At 39.1% G+C, this 17,850-nt stretch overlaps 1 protein-coding gene across 6 annotated transcripts in view; it reads right to left on the bottom strand.

Moving 5' to 3' along the window:
- Positions 1-17,523, bottom strand: part of TPST1 (tyrosylprotein sulfotransferase 1) — a 30,997-nt gene extending 13,474 nt beyond the window's left edge. For 4 of the 6 annotated variants that reach the window (XR_014896378.1, XR_014896381.1, XR_014896382.1 and 1 more), the window contains exons 1-4: positions 12,969-13,149; positions 12,082-12,228; positions 9,881-10,823; positions 2,098-2,296 (exon numbers count right to left, since the gene is read on the bottom strand). Coding sequence is in view for 1 of the 6 variants with exons in the window: in XM_085309249.1 (XP_085165375.1) it covers positions 2,098-2,296; positions 9,881-10,725 (1,044 nt within the window). In the remaining 5 variants the exon portion in view is untranslated. Of the gene's footprint in view, positions 1-2,097; positions 2,297-9,880; positions 10,824-12,081; positions 12,229-12,968; positions 13,150-17,457 lie in introns of those variants that run through there. The other 2 variants (XR_014896379.1, XR_014896380.1) reach the window with 2 other exon arrangements.
- Between the last annotated feature and the right edge of the window lie 327 nt (positions 17,524-17,850).

The following is a 17,850-nucleotide window of genomic DNA, read 5'->3' as shown; positions in this document are numbered from 1 at the left end:
GATGAGTCTGCTGCCCTGAGAATTAAGCAGCCCAACAAGCAAACTGGTCTGGGAGTTCAGAAGCCTTCAAATCTTGAACCCCCAGGAAGTGAGAACATCAATGCTTTGACAGTTAATAAAGACAGAGGGCCCAGAGGTGCTGAGCAGGGATTTGCTGAGACCCAGCCAGGAGGAAACAAAGCAAAGYGACTGGAGAAGAATTCAGACATCCAAACAGAAACTCAAAACATTGACTTGAGCCATCACATGAAATAGCTCCTTGGGGTACATGTCATTTTGAAAGCTTCAGCATTTTCAAGAGGAATATTACAAGTTTGGGAGTTATCTTTGTATCTCTCGCTTTCTGGATTTTAATCCTAATGCAGGACATCTGCATATACAGCTTGTATRGATAAAATGGGAGAGAAGTCATTTTCCTTGGCCTCTTGTTCTTTAGCAAAATATGTATTGATACTACAACAAATACCACCACAATTACAGTCTAAGGCGCAAGAAAAAGTTAAGGTACTAGTAAAAAAAAAGACAGTCAAAATATTAAACGCTCCCCATGCTTGTTAAATAATAACTTTTTACAATAACCTCCAGTCCCGMATTACTATTTTTAACAATAATACTTAACAGTATTAAACAAACTGACTGTTTCAGAGTGAACCTGTGAAAAACCCTGAATACACTAAGTTTTTTAGTTACGCTTTAGTTTTTAAGGTGTGTTTGGGGCATTGTATTTTACTCAAATTTCTCTTATATTTTGAGCCAAAACAGATTTCARGAAGTCACTCAAGAGTAAGTAAACTGAAATCAATCTAGTTTTTATAACTCAAAGACTGAGCTGGCCCTGTATAGGTAGAAGCCTCAGAAAGGTGACCATAGTTAACTTACTTAAATCATATTGGTAAGAGATAATCAAGCTTAAATTACTGCTTTAGAATACAAGTTTGGCTCCAAGTCACTGTTTTTCCAGCGTGTACTGAGGGGTACACAAGGACTGTGTTTTCAAGTCTTAGTGAAGCAGTATTGAACTTTTTTTTTTTATTGTTCAGAAAAGTCATCTTGCTTGTAAAATTTAAAACAAGTACCACCAGGAAACCTATAAAATACTAACCACTACCCCTATTAGAAAATGGGGTTCCTTTTCCACACGGAGCTGACAGTTATTTAAAAGTTAACCTGCCATCCTTCAGTACATTAATCAGCTGTCTAATGCAAGTTTCTCAGGGAAGGCTCTTAAAGAAATAATGCAAAATGTTTAAAAACTTTACTAATGAAAAACCCTTTCTGTATCTACCCATTAGCAAAGAATACCACCAATTTTTAATATCAGAAGGCTAAAGACAGAGCTTTCAAATTTTGTTCAGTTCTTCCAGTGATGTCTTGCTGTATCAGTAAGTCAACTGTTTGAAAGTCACCTTCACTATACATTCTCAAAAGAGCAGAAGTTAATTATTCTTATTGCAAGTGATGGTATTAAGCTTTTCAMTGGATACCTCCAGGGATAAATAGTTGTATAGCCTAATTATTCAAATTCCAACAACATTACATTTAGACAGACAAAATCCTCATGTTTAGATTAATGAGCACCAGACCTTCCTCCATCTTTTGTTTATTCTAAAGAGGACAGCAAAGAACTGGAAAGTCTGTCATTTCAATCATCTTGGGTCATTTTCCATGGGTTACTTTTCAAATTCTCTCAGGTATTTGRAATATAATTTTGTGACAGAGCTTCTGCCAGCCACTTGTACAAAAAGCCAAGCTCATGAATCAAGTTTGCTGACCAGGTCAACCAGCTAGCTTTTTTCCAGGACTGGCTCCCCAACTCCGGACAATTCTTAAGAGGTTCAGTTACAGACACYGAAGAACATAACTCAAGCCTGGAGTCAGGGGGAAAGGAAGACCAAACAACAGAAGGCAAACAGGAGCTGGACCTTCAGTGCTGAAGGTCTTACAGGATTCTCGTGCCCCTTCCCTGCAGTGGCAGAGGAAAGGTATTGCTAAGTATTATAAAAGTATTAGAAATAGACCTAAAATCCTAGAATCTTCAGCTCTACATCTCACTTCCAGTTGGTCAACAATTAAATTTAAAACACAAAAATACCTTACCCTTCTTGTGTTTTCCAAAACTTTTTGGTCTGGCTTTCCATAATTTGGTGGATTAGCATACGGATCATAGCCCAGCTTTGCTAACATGGGTGCAATCACTGGCATATCTTGCAGAACATCAGCAGGTATCTTCCCAACCCACTTTGACAGTGCTTCCACATTGACTGGCTTGATTACTTGGTCAGTAGATCTTTCAACTCTGTGGACAGAAAAAAAAAATTATGTTTTGCACTCCAACCAATACTTGCTTGTTAAAGCTAACATTTAGACCTTTAAGTTCCCCTCCCCACCTTTTCCCACCCCAAATCTCATGTTTCTACAGAGCTGGTGGGAAGTAAAGCTTTACTACATAAGGCTAAAATGTGAATAGCTAATGCAACATTCATGCATGTTTTCTGGTTTAGGCTTTCACAGAGAACRTGCTGAAGCAATTCACTATGTAAAGACAGCAATGAAAGCCAAAGAGCTCCCAAGTATGCATACACCTACATACAAAACTGTTTCCCCACTGACATTTCCACATTTGCTGTTTGGTTGTCTTAATTGCTCTTGAAAGTTGAGCACTGAATTCAATCTCTGCCATTTTTTYCCCCCCTCTCATATTGTAACTAAACTCATGTCTGGAACAGGACATTAATGAAAATTACAGAGGCACGTTTGAAAATTATGCCATCTTAACAGTGTAAAACTCAAATGAAAGATGCTTTCTTTATAATAAAAGGCTTGTAGAAAYGACAGGAAGATAAAGTATGATAATATTTTTCACAGGCACTTCTTTAACTGATCAAGTGTTTGGTCATGACACAGTTCTTAAAGAAAGGCAAGTGCATAATCATACTAGTGTCCCATGTACTATATTTAGAGAATTGTTGATTTGTTGCTCATTTAATCAACAATCCAAAATTCATTTTCATTCTTACACCTTAGCTTTTTGGGTGTTTATTATCATTATTTTGGTTGTTGCATTTTTGGGGAAGAAATCTAGCACCCTTTTCCCCTCCCATGTTCTTTCCTCCTACTAGATTAGGATATACACAACTTTCCTATCGTATTCATTTCTGAAAAAGACCAAGAGTACTCAGAACAGGCAGAGCAATTTAGAACTTTCCATGCTTTCTTCTAAATTCAGAGAAAAAAAAAGCACATGCATTTTAGATATCAAGACTCACCTTTCTTAAAAGGCAGGTAACAATCAGGTCTGTATATGCAAGATGCCTAAGGGAGTATTTACATCTGCATTGCACMGAATACCATAAGGTATGCCATTCCACATCACTAGATCCCACCACCCAGCTAAACCTATATGAAATACAATAGTGAGGATACAGCTGTCAGATCTGCTTGCAGCTATCATTTTTCCTGAGCCAAAAGAATTTCAATCTAAAAAAGCTCCAACGCCGAGCAAACAAAATTGCTACGCTTGAAAAAGGCCTAACATTATGAAGTGCAACACCACTTATCTACATRAGACAAAAAATAAAAACATCATGATTCAAGCTAATACTCAAATCAGTAACTCTTCAGAGTTATACAGCAGGTATATCTTGAGGAAAAATAAATGAGAACTTAATGAAATATTTCCTGCAGTTTGAGACCCAAAGCCTGAAGTCTAATTGCTCTCAGGACTGACTTCAGGTAAGTTACAAGAGCAAGTTTGATCACAGTTACCTAATTAACCTAATGAGTTCAAGAGAAGGCTGAAGAATTCTTGCACAGTAGACATATTAAATCATAGTAAGAGGCAACCAATTCCAAAGCACATTGCGCTGTACAGTAAATGCCTTCTATTGCAAACTAGGTATTYGTGTCTGCCAGTCATTAATCAATCTGATCTCAACAAGAGCCTTTACTGTCATCATAGCTACAAATCTTCCAGGACACAGGAAGAAAGTTAGTCACATTGTCACTGACCTTCCAGCATCTTTAAACACAATGAGTACAAACAACGAACCAGACAGGAAAACAGGTCACCACTGGGAAAAAAATTGTCTTTCACAAGCATGGCCTTCACATGTTGCCACAAAAGATGTTCAGCGCTGATCAGTAAGCACCTAGCTATTGGAAAACTAAACAGGCCACAAGAATTTCATCCACATTGCCTTCAATATGAGCTACCAAAAATGGTTGAAGAGAAGATCTCAGAATGGAATTTCAAGACCAGGAAGTTGCAACTGAGTTTCAGCTTCCTGAGGACTACTGGGCTGAGGACTTGCAGATACATATCTGTTTAGAGGTCACGATAAAGCAAAATAAGAAGTTAAGAAGTCTGGGTGCTGCCTTTCAAAGAGTGAAGGAAAAAAAAAAAAAGCCTTGAAACTTCTGCAGTGCTATTTAAGGAGACAGAACTTCCCACAGTATCTTTGAAAACAGGTATTATATTACAAGTCCAAATTTGTTTGATTGCTCAAGTTCTTCAAAGCACGTGGCTAGAAAAAGGACGCTGAAATTTGCAGACTGATTTGTGACAAAAGGCTTAGGTTGCAGCTCCTGCTAATTTCAGTAAAGTGTAGATTAATTTCAGAAGATGCAGAAAGCCAACACACTTCTGAAGTCCAGCTTAGTTTTGACCCTTTTGATATGTAGATGCTCATCTTTTTACTAAATTAGCAAAAAAAAATATAGTTGTTATGAGTCAAATTTAAGTTTGAAGTGGCAAGGCAGAGAATGAAGAATCACAAGTCTAAAAAGTCTGCATAAACAGTGTGGAACCCTCCAGTTAAGAAAACRTGTCATCAGATGTTTGAGAACCAACACAAGTTTAAGACTTATGCTCCTCCCCCTCTCAGACAGTCAGCCAAGTCCAAAATCCCTTCATCAAAACCGTAGCTTGATTTGTCCCTTTAGAATAAAGGGGCTACTATAAGAACCAGGTGATCAGATACCAGGTAACCAGAACCATGTGACCAGCTAACAGTTTAGGAGAACCCCAAAATAATGCGTGCTAAAGAGCAATAAGGACCCAGGGAACTGAAATAGTACAAATGCATATACCCTGAAGCAAAAGCACTGCATGTTTTAAAGAAATCCACATGTCCTGCCCCACTGTCATTTTAGTCTTTGGTAACAGTAAGCTCAGCATAAAGCATTTCCTGGTAGTTACTAGCTAGCAAGAGATTAACAGGAAACTACATTTAGCTGCTCCCAGGCACTCATTCAAATATATACTATGGAACATTTGGTCTTCYTTTTAAATCCTTTGCTGTTCTTTCATTTAAGAAAAAAAAATACCCGCAAGGTCTGAGAAAGATTCCTATGAACAAAGAATATCTGAGGAGCAAGGTGGGTAGAGAGTGAGAGGATGGTAAAGGAAAGGAGGAAAAAGATAGCAAGCAAACATACCAAGTCCTGACAAATTTGTCTGTGTATGTGTATAGACAAATGCTGCCTGGACAATACTTTCAGGTTCCTCTGTGAAACTGCAGTAATAATTTCAGCTTTAAAAGCAGCTGGTAGCAGGGAACACATGACTAACCCCAAATGCTTTTACATCTGTACCAAGATAAAATGAAAGGTATGTGTTAAAAATAGTACATTCTGAAGTGATTTTGCCTAGACAGCTATTTTCATAATAAGTCTAATAAAAATTGCTATAAAAGGGTTGATATTTCTTTGCATCTGTGGTCACCACAGCTGTTCTCAGTTAGGAGGCAAATGCCAAAGACATATTAACAAAACTAGTTATAGCATGTAGTCCAGCCATAATACATTCCTTGAACAGCCACGCTGGCAATTACTTCAAAACACAGAAGGTTTTGCACTAACTACAAATTCTGTGATGTACATCCTTAAAACCCTTGCAATGTTTCTCAAGCGGGATAAAAAACAAAATAAGAGGGAAAAATATTAAATAAAGCAAAACAGCAATGAGGCTAGGGTTGCCTCAGCAACAGGAAAAAAAAAAACAACACAGGGCTTACTAAGCAAATGCTGAAGAGAATAAAGATAGCCAACAATTTCCTCAAATCAAGCAGCCAATGGGACAAAGTCAGAATACTAAATACAAACTGTCTARTGTCTAACATTGCTATTGACAGACTATTGTGTAAGAGTTTGAAAAAAGAGAAAATGGAGTCAACTAGCATCCCGAAGAATTCTGCAAACTATTTAGCAACTGGCTTTTCTCCAAAACAGAAGTAACCTGCATGCACATTCTAATTCCATGTACAACTGAAAATAAAGCTTCTGTACAAGATGGCATGCAGCTCTAGGTCAATGTAAGACTTCATTTGACAGTTTATCTTGATTTCAGAGTAGTTTAAAAATACATTTTTGAACATTCACTTTCTATTACATGGCAATAGCATCACTCAAGTCTTTTAGGGATACTATGGTCCCTTTCTCAAAACATTTAAATACCTCAAGGCAACAGACTCTTGCCAGATCGTTGTTCAAAAACCCTCCAACAGTTAAAACACCTCAAGGCATCTTATGTCAGACGGACCTGAGCAGGTGTCATGGCTCTGAAGTAGATGCTAAGCTTCCTTGATCTTAAGGTCTTAGAATTGAGCTGAAAAATGACTGAGGCAGGTTTCTCTGCTCATTCTCCTAACTTCTTAGACATATTGCAGGCTTCTCAGATTACACTAGTAGTTCATTCTCTATTTGACTTCAGAGGTTTTCTACCTTGTCTAATACTTTGCAGACAACTGGAGAACTAGTTTTATCCAGACCTTATTCAACCTACTGTGCAACAGAGGCTGGGCCTACGTGTTGATCTCTTTTAAATGAAAATCACATTTAAAGACAGATAATTTGRTACTTGGGATAAGCGCAGTCCACCAGAACAAAAATGGCAAATAATTTGAGTCTTCTGATTTCTAATATACTATTACAAACAGTAATAGCATATTAACAGCCTGAAGGATTTGGTCCGAGGCATGCAGTAAGTTAGAGCTCAGGGAAAAGAGCTGCACATAGGCCTCAGTGCTTTGAGTTTCCTAAAACAATCTGAAGGGATCTGCAGCACCGTCCTTTGGAAAGTCAGAATGTAGAGCTCTACCACTCCAAACTCTGTTTCACCAAAGACAGCATTCATGCTAAGATGTAAAGAGCACTCTATCATAAGCCTAAGAAATACTCCGTTACAAGAGAACAAGGTTGGTTAAAACCTGATCCAACTTAACAGTCAAGTACATCAGAGGCCAAAAAGAATTTAGCTGCTGTTGAGAACAAMCCTAAGACAACCTGACAAAAGGAAAGCTAGATCTACCACATGGTAGAATTGTAAGGTTGGAAGGGACCTTTGGAGATCATCTAGTCCAACCCTCAGCGTGGCCCGTACAAGGATTGAACCTGCAAGCTTGGCATTAGCAGCACCACACACACTAAACCAACTGAGCTAAGCCTGCCCCCACATGTTTTGTTCAGTTGTCAAAGTCTGACAAGCTGTCTGCAGAGCAACCTCTGTAAGGGTCATGGTAAACTACCTATCAAAGAGTAAGTGTTCTGGGCAGTTATACTCCGCGTACACAAGGTCTCCTGCCACACGTGCAAGCCCCTGCCTGTGGGGCTACTGCACACGAGAGGGCAGTGAGGAGCCAAGGCCGCCAAGAACGGACTGGTTATAATTGGTGCAAGGAAGGAAATCAAACTGGGGAATCTCAAGCTCCCCCCGCACAGTTTCTATTAGTATCATATGACTACACAAAACAGACACCCAAGTTACAGAATTTCCTATTTTTTTTCTACAGACCTTTAAAGGCTGAGTCACTGAAATCATTATCAATTTATAAAGGTCTCTTGCAACTGAAAAACAGATCTGGCCACATATTTCAAGGGTATTTGATTAGATAAAAACACTACAGATATAACATTAATGAACTACTTTTCCCACTGTTGCTGAAGCCTTCTAAAATAATGTTCATTTTATGCATCATCTAACCAWGGATAGCAAAAGTGATAAAGAAATCCATGAACAGATTGAACGGAGGGTCAAAAGAACATTTTCATACTTGTTTCAGTCTTAAATTTGAAATTTTGATTCAAGAATAACGATGAAGCAACATTTTGCTTTCAACACTACATTTTCTTAATTTTTTGAGACATGAACAAGTACTCTCAGTTCCTCACATCCCATTCTACCAGCTTTAGAAAGAAATACCACTTGAAACTGCAAATTCAATAAGGCTACTGAGTATTATCTAGAGGTCCATTACGTTTTATAAATACTAATTTGGAAGCTGTAAGGTAGTAACATTTTACTAGAAACTGCATTCTGCATAGTTATTTTTACAGCATACTTAATAGAATTTGGCAACCACTTATTTATGCTAATATAAGCCAGTTCACCTCCCCCTTCAGCAGCCACTGTGAAGCAGTAACATGATACAGATAAAAAGTTTAGATGCAGAAACAACTTGCAGAGAGACAGGCAACAGCACACTGTTCTAGGTTAACGCTACCAGAGGGCTTCAGTCTGCTAACACATTATCATTGCAAAGGCAAAAGAGAGCTGGGATGCCTTCTTACTAGCTATGCTAACACAATGCTGGTTTCTATGTTTCTTCAGTGGGAAAGGTGATGAAAAATCTCCACTGGGTACTAGAGAACAGACAGTAAATATATAACCCTTATTTGAGCTTAAGCTCACTTTGTGAGCTGATTAATATTTTTTGCCTTGCTTTAAATCATATTCCCTTATAATTCATGAAAGAATTTCATGCAGCCAGAAGAGTCACTTCCCTAGAAATTAAATAAGCAAAATCTTCAATTTTTATTTCTCAAAACTGTAGCTTAAAAAGTAAAGCCATTCTGTATTCAGCAATTGGAAATGCCTCTACCCAGGCCACATTGCTTGCTGTGCAAGCTGCCTCTGTTCTTCTGAAACACTGGTCACTGAAGGATATTCAAAACATAGAAACCAAGAAACTTAACCAGGCATGCCCTGCTGTTTGGACACAGCTTTTCAATCAGCATTTTAGAAACTTAACACACACAATCTGGCAGATGCATTTGTCATAGCAAACAAGGAAGAACGATTCATTCACCTACTCTCCCCACTGTGAAAATAAGCAGAATTCCGTATCTCAAAAATCCAGTTGTAAGTAGTTGGCAAACAAACCAAAAGAGCTAATGGTTTAATCAGAGAATAAACTAGCTTTTTCTTCTTTCACAATACTTATCTAKGTTTTCTAAGCGCAGCTGGGTTTTGGGTTCTGAAAGTAGGTTRCTCAGGTGCACAGACACCATGACAACGCTAATATATTTGCCTACAACACTGTTTATTTTATTTGAAATGCTTATCCTTTTAAGAGGCTATTACCAACAGAAGAGCAGGCCAATTCTGCTTTCTATTTTGTTGGAACAAATTTCTCAAGTTTCCTGGAAGATTAAATTCTTGGCACATGTAACTTGAGGGCTATTCTTGCAATAACAAGAATCATTAAGTTCCTGAAATCAGGAAAGAGATCTTGCTAAAACGATTAATGCTGCATTAGATAAGACAGTCCAACTTTATTTGGGGGCACAGGAAAAGGCAAAGGCACATCTAAAGAAGGGTTGATATTAGAAGTTCAAGTTCAAATTAGACCATTAATTAAAAGCTAGTTCATATGTTCCATAAACATTTGTTACTGGGACAAGTATTTAGAGGGCACGACCCAAGACTACAAATCGTCAGCAATCAACCATTCTTATCTTCCAAATAATCTTCAGTAGAAATCGGCTTCTCAAGACATGCTTAGTTACTTAAAAATGACACAGTTACAACTACTGTCTTACGTGCAAGGTTTACTATTTTACCTTCCAGAGCAATACAAGATAAAGGAGGAAGACTCGTACTCACTTTGAAAGAGAAACACCCCCTGCTTTTCCAATCATTTCTTCATGGTGCAGCACTGCTTGGTTCCATGGGATGCGGAGAAACTTTAAGAGAGTTCTCATCCATCTTTCAGGATGCAACACAAGTTGTTCATAATGTACCAGCATACATCTTTCAAAACCAACCTCCATACACTGGTTATACATAGTTTCTATAGCACGATTCCACTTGGTCAAACAGTCCCTATAGCTGTTAAGGTCAAACCCAGCTATGGTGACCTTTCTGGATATCATGGAATGTACAGATGCACGACCATCCCGTACCATTAGAAGAAATTTGGCATTGGGGAAAATTCTGGCAAGGTAAGTTAAGGATTTTAGAGCAAAGGGATCTTTGTTACACAAATATGGAGCAGGCTCCCCATGTTTCACAATGATTTCCAATAAAAATGCTTGCATGGCTGAGTCCAGCACTTCATCCGTGACTCCAGCTTCATCCAGTCGGATTTTCTCTTTGCTTGATCTAGCCCACATCTGCTTAACAGCCAGAATTCGTGGGATTACCCTTGTCTCCTCTCCGCATCGAATATCCGGATGGGCATCAAGCATGGCACGCATTAAAGTAGTACCACTTCGAGGTACTCCTCCAATAAATATTAAAGGCATGTCTTTGTTGTAAGCAAAAGTTTTATTTTCATTTACATTAGAACCAGTTCTTAGTGTGCTTCTCACATTTTCCACTCTCAGAGGCTGGCTGCGTTCTTCTATTCGGTGGTGACACTCCATAGCATGTTGGCCCAAATAAAACACTGTCACTGAACTGATCACTAGACATGCCAATAGCAAGTTCTGCTTAAGTTTTCCAACCATTTTGATAAAGACTGTCACTTCAAAATAAGAGACCTTTTATTTCAGATTATCTTCTAGTTCACATGCCATGGGGATCCTAATCCAAAATAAATCAAGGTCTGGTAAAGAAAAGAAAAAGAAATTTAGAAGTTTGTTGACAACTACAATCAGCAACAAAAATATCTGACAGCATTCAATGTAACTGATCTCCTGGAGTTGTGTTAAGACTACTGAATGCAATGTCTRAACACAAACCTTCCATAATAAAAAGTTATTTTGTTTACCTATAGGAGGAGCAAAACAATACATAAATGTAAATAGCAGTGATAATCACAAATCTTGTTAAGTTCTCAGGTACATTATAACAACTTACTTAAAGTAATTACACCACTGGATAGCAAATATTAATCTTTTTGGCCGAGCAAAGATGCCATTTATACAAGACTCCACAAATTGAAAAATAAGTAACTATTAAGAAACCATCTTTCTTTTCTGAGTGAGGTTTAACAGCTCTCTTGGCATTTTATAACCAAAAAGACAAAAACACACAGAAGAGAAAACCAAGAACTCTTTGAACTAGTCATCTAGAAAAAGCAAATGAACAAGCCCCACCCCCAACCAATTATCTTAGAAATCACTCAAAATATTTAAGAATTATAACAACTCTGGCTTTCTAAAAGATGGTAGCAATATCCTGCTCATTTTCACATCTCCATGTAACTATTTTCTGTTATGTTTGAAATGCTCCGTTTCCTCCAGTAGCTACGATATGATAAAGTGTTTCACAGTTTTGTATCAACACTGATGGTGAGACTCTCCAATATTTGGGTAAGGCCTTTAAGCAATGAGGAAAAAACAATTTGCACTAGGTAAAGAAAACTTTAAAATTTACCTCAAGGTAAACTTAGGTTAAAGAAGTATTTAGTCATTAAAAACTACAAACACAAACCACGATTAAAGTCAACTAAGATTAAAACTAAGGTAAACCTTAAATTGTGACAAAAACGCAACCAACCCATGCTGACTTAAAGCTTTCATCTATTCCAGTATCCAGAAAATCCAAAGCAGATATGCAAAACAAAATTAAGTAATTGGATCCCATCTTCTATCTTTATACTTTTCTTTTTCTAAAATTTGGCTCTCAAAGACATTTCTTTCAAAAAAAAATAAAATAAAAAAAAAATGCAACTGTGATCAAAATATTCCATTCTGAACTTCTGAGAAATGTTTGCTGAAATACTAAAACAAAAGTTTGAATAAGTTGCAAAAAAKAAAATTCTGCTGTCAATCAGCACTACAGAGAAAAAGCTAAAACCTAGCATAAATTTAAGTCATACAATAAAGCATTCCCAGAATAAAGTATATACTATATTCTACCTTCAAACAAGAAGGTTTGGATTCCTTTTAAGCAGTGCTGGTAAGCTTGCAGTTTCTTTTAGTCTCTTCTACTTCATCTAGATCAATCTGCATTCTGGCTGGTATGACAACGAGTCTTCTCCCAAGATCAAATGAGGCACTTCAAAGCTAAGAATTTGATTATGTGGTTACTTCATAGAAAGCTTTATAGCAAGTACTCATATGGCAAAATCACAACTCAGTTGATAATAACAGCAAGAAAACTATGCTTCAAAAAGCATCATGGCAGCACGCATTTGTGAAGTTTATGGTTTTAGTCATTTCCTATTTATAGTATGGTATACCAATATTTTCAAAATATATTTTGACTCTGAGGTATCAAAATACAGTATTTCTTCTGTTTCTGCAATCATACTTATCACTTATTATACTTGATCACAAAAGCAATCTTTACATTTTTCATTCACTAATAATTATTGTATAGACAGTTGTTTTACCCTTATTCCATTGCTCATCAGCTTTGGATTTTTGGAAACATGAGATGACTCCCCCCCTCCCCCCAAAAAAAATTCAAATGAAATTAAAACTCCTTAATTGAAATTTTACATAAGAGCTTGCTTTTCATGGCTGAAATAATTCACAAAACAGATACAAATCACAGATGCTTTTAGCTGTAAAGAGCTCGGAGTACTGATATACTGCCAACATTTAAAATAACTGGCTTCCTCTAAGTTTTTCCATCTCTGTCAGCAACACATGACACATCTCTGAATGAAGAACTCCTTTATCCCTACTCTCWCCCCTCACCAAAACACTACCAACTTAACATTTTCTTCCATTCAAATCCATTCATTAACTCAGGAATTCTCAGTAAAATCTAAATAAGATCCTCTAGACTTGCACCTTACCAGAGAGCTGGCCTTCACAAAGCGACCAGCAGTCACGGGCAGCCAGTCTTGCAGATTTTGCCATCAGCTCCAGCAAGCGGCATGGACTTTGTACCCTGCAGTCCCTGTTTTATGAGGCGTTTGGTCAGGCTGGGCAACCAGATAGCAGACAGAGACAGGCTACAGAATCCTTCCTTAGTGCTCCTCGCTGSAGGGACATCCAGATACACGAGTGGAAGGAAGAAGAAAGGGAATGCTTCATGCAGGCAGCTGTTACATCAATATTTATTTCTTCTGCAGCGCAGCTAGGAGTTAGACTCTGAGCTGCCAGCTGAACTGTGAGAGAATCTCTTGCCACCTTCACGCTAACTAAGCTTATCCCAACCAACAGTTACCACAATCTACACTCAAAGCTCAGCCTGTGGTCTTTGTTACCAAAATTAAACTGAAACTGTAATCCAAGGATTAACACATCCCTTTTTGCAGGAGATCTCCTTGGCTGTTTCTGTACTCTCTTGAGGGGACACTACTGCCATAATCACTTTATCCTCAGTTACAAGTTTCATTTTACTTGCATGTCTCCCTTAGTGAAGGGCTGGCTTATAACTTTACATTAAATATCAGGACATAAAAATAAATGGAGTGTTATTTATTTATTTATTTATTTATTTCAGAGTTAAAAAAAAAAAAAAAGAAGAAGAAACTGAAAAAAAAAAGTCAATCTCTCCACAGCACCAAAAGCAAAAAGCCTAAACAAGTTTAGCTTACCCACCTAGCTTGCAGGGAGGGAAGGGAAACTGCTCTTCATAAAACCAGCATAAAACAGCATACATAATTGCTTCAAATGCTTTAGAAAGTAAAAATTTACTTAAGAGTCAATATTCTTCAGACAGAGGAGTTAYTGCAATATAAAAGACACTCTGCTGCAGAGCACACAAGACCTGCAAATATTTGCACTTTGTACAATCCCTAACACTGTTCAGTTTTTGACTAAATTCCATAAAAGGCCTAAATTCCAAGAAAAAGCCTTCTCCACTTTCCAAACAAACAAACAAACATCCCTTGAAGCCATTAACATTCTCCAAATGCAAAGGTTAGTTAGCTGATCACCAAGGAAAAAGAACATGTCAAGACTGTTTTAATTGTTCTGCTCTGGTCATCTATTTAGAATATCACTAAGAGAAGAGCTTGCATAACCGAGTGGAAGAGCAAGTAGAATCAGGGAAAGAYGGTTGACTGAAGCTCAAAATACTTAATTCACAGATTTGGTAAGGCAGAATGATGACTTGCCGTCAGCACAGTTCTCACAGTGAATGCAAGCAAGGGTTGCTGCCTGCAGCAGGATTCCTAAATCGTCTTAAGTACTGAGCACTCACATACAAAAAAAAAAAAAAAAAAAAAAAAAAAATCAAAAATCCACACGATATAAAACCCACAGCTACCAACCAGCCACACGCATTTCAGTTTGACACAGCAGCTTTGCAAAGTTCGACAATGCCAAAGGCCGAGAAAACCCCGAACAGCTAACAGTAATCTGGCCTAAAGGAATACCTGGAGCGTGCAACTACCATACAACGTGACAAGACCAAAGTTCTGTACGTCAGAAAAATCAACAGAGGAGCCAACAGAAACAGCACCTCTCTTAGCAAACTAACCAATTCTACAAGCTACTAAACTCTTCTTTGTACCCAATAGCTTAAAGGGCTTTAACAAAGTATGTCGAATGGAAGTTGTAGTTCTTCTGGCAGCTTGCAAATAAGCAAACCTCACCTTCTGCCTCCTCTGCATGAGGAAGTACTCTGGATCACATCAATGTCAACCTGAGGATCTTCACCACAATTCACCAATATTCTAYTGTTAACTGCAACTGAATTGACAACAGTTAAAGTCACAACAAGAGAGTCAGCAATCCCTTGCTAGCTTTAAGTATAGCTTTGAAAAAACATCCGTTTTTCACCCACTGTGACCTGAGAAGAGCAAATTGCCACTCTCGCTAAGAGCACAGACAACAACAAAAACAGAAGCAGTAATTCAAAGGTAATTGGARAATAACTCTACTAGGGTAGATCAGGCCTTTAGGAGTTAAGTGATAGACTAGAACAAGTTTCTAGAATCAAAGCAAAGACAGAGTTAGGACCTACAAGTTTCAGTAACTGAGAAAGCACAGCCAAGGAGAACTGGATATAACTGAAAATTACTCTCAGAATATCAAGCCTATGAGTCAGTCATACAAAGATGCTAGCAAAGCAAAATGACTGCTTTTGTTTCCTTATTCTACACACACCAGTTCTCTCTCTCCACACATGCAATAGGTCAAGACYTAGGTTGCTAAAGTCCATCTGAAAAAAATGTTGAAGATTTTTCGCTTGGTGAAGAAGCAAGTTATTCATTTGTATTTTACATCACAACATTGAAATGGCAGCAGATACTAAGAATTCTCAGGAATCTTCTTTGAAATAATGTATTTTAGAAAACACTGGAGATGCAAAAAAGTATTTCTTAAGAGAAAGTTCTGTATTAAGCTCATCCAAATAGTAATCCCAATAAGAAGCCACTGCATACAGTGGCAGTCTTGCAGTATTTCTAAATTGAAATTAAGGAATGATTCTGCATGAATTCCATAAAAGTCTTTCCTTCAAGGATCTGGTWTGTTTCTGGTCATTCCTGTTTGTTCACCACAAAGAAGATTGCATAGGGAAGCTGACAGTTACATGATAATGGTATAGCGAAACACTGAGAAACACAACCAAAGTATTCCAGTACACCACTTAAAGCAGCTATGCGAACTGTTTGCTGTAGCCTTATTTAGAAGATCATCACCCAGAGAGGTGTCAAAGTATAGCACAAACAAGCAAATCCCAAGCAAAACACTCTGCAAAGCTGGAATTAAAATGACAAGTCTGGAGTACTAAGTCCATCTTCAGTGTTTTAAATCACGATGGCAAGACCAGTAAGCAGTTTTCTCTGTATTTCCTCCTATCTGGAGGTGGGTGGGTGGRGAGAGGTGAAGGATAGGAAAGAGATCACAAAATAGTGTAAGCAATTTTTCTTCACCTCCACAAAGATATAAGCAATAAGTCACTTGGTGTACATATTAGGAATTAAAAAAAAAAATATTCAAACATAATATTCAACTTTTCACAGCCTGAGACCACTACTAGATAGAGGAAAGTACTTTCCATAGAGGAAAGYACTACACGTAAGCATGCAATACTTACGCAATTTCTGCGCTCATTTTTATGCATCTCTCTTTTACCAGCTACCAACAAAAAAAAAGGAAAGAAAGAAACAGAAAGCCCCTCCTCAGAACAACCAACAATCCCACCCAGCTTTCTTCACAATCCTCTATCACACTAATGAAAGAAAGAAAGAAAGATTCAGAAGCATTCATACTTCTCTCAGTCTACCAACACTTTTACAAGGTTTCCTAACAAGCAAGAGAAAAAAATGGAACAGGCTCCAACCAACTAATAAGGTTAGCTAAAACACTAAAGCACTCCAAGTGAAGTATTGTTAGGATTTTCACTGTTTTAAACATCTTTGATCTGTTTACAGGGAAAAAAAAGTTAAGAAATGCTCTGCTTCAAAGGAAAGCTCCCAAGTACACATGTAAGAAACAGCATGTTAAGGAGATTTGCATGTTGAATAGATAAAAGAAAAAAAAAAAAAAAAAAAAAAAAAAAAAAAAAAAAAAAAAAAAAAAAAAAAAAAAAAAAAAAAAAAAAAAAAAAAACAAAAAAAAAAAAAAAAAAAAAAAAAAAAAAAAAAAAAAAAAAAAAAAAAAAAAAAAAAAAAAAAAAAGTGCTTCTGGATAACAAATAAACAAACGGATTTTTACTGGCAATGCAAAAAGACTATTTTCTCTCTAAATGACAACAGAAAAGCCAAAAAACCACCACAGCATACTAGCAACAACTGAGCCCCTGTGTTTTGCATGCTTTGTGCACAATGCTTCCTAACATTTCAAAAGTCAGTAAGGTGCTTAAAGGCTGAAACTGAATACTACTAGATAAAGATGAACTTACCAAAAAAATTGCTCTTCATGTTCATAGTAACATGTATAAATTGCTTCTTTCAGCGATACCGCTAGCAAAAACGCTTCCAGGTAAGAGACAGGCAAGCGTAGCGCTAGAAAACTACTCGTRAAACGCTTATATGTACTAGGTGCATAAATACACTGTGCTTACACGTATTGGCGCGGCGCTGTAAAACCGCTCCCGTGTCCCTTCGGCAGGAGCGGCGCACCCCGCTCACCGGCCGCCGCCGCCCTCAGCTGCTGCAGGGGGGCGAGAGGCGCCCGGCCCGGCGGCGCCCGCCCGCACCTCGCTCCGCGACCGACGGCCGCCGCTGCCCCCGGGGCCGCCGCTGCCCAGCCCGGTCGGCAGAGGCACCGCAGCCCCCTCAGCGCCGGCGAGGCGGGCCGCCTCGGGGGGGGGGGAAGGGGGGGATTAACGGTCGCCAACGGCCGTTACGCCGCGCCTCAGGTGAGCGGCGGGCACCGGCTCCTCACCTGGGCTGCCGCCGCCTTGGCGCCGCGCCTGCCGCTGCCAGGGCCGGGCTGGAGCCGCGCAGCGGCGCTGCTGCTGCTGCTGCTGCTGCTGCTGCTGCTGCTGCTGCTGCTGCTGCCGCCGCCGCCCCGCCGCCGCCGCCGCGGCTCCCCTCAGGCACCATCGCAGTGGGAAGCGGCCGCCGCCGCCGGGACCGGACCCGGCTCCCCGCCCGCCGCCGCCTCCTCCTCCCGTCAGCCGCGCGGCTGCGGCTGCCATGGAAATCACAAGCGCGCCCTGATTGGTCGCGAGTCTCGATGTGTCGCGCGACGCGGTTGGGCCGGCGAGGGGGATTGACAGCTCCGGGGCGGGGCCGACGGAGGGGGCGGGGCCGGGCGGAGGGGGCGGGGCCGGCG

The sequence above is a fragment of the Rhea americana genome, unplaced genomic scaffold, assembly GCF_003343005.1.
Source record: "Rhea americana isolate MKP2758 unplaced genomic scaffold, rheAme1 scaffold_295, whole genome shotgun sequence".
In the NCBI taxonomy this organism is placed as follows: Eukaryota; Metazoa; Chordata; class Aves; order Rheiformes; family Rheidae; genus Rhea; species Rhea americana.
Note: the sequence above shows the minus strand (reverse complement) of the source record. Positions and strands in the feature narration are given on the sequence as shown.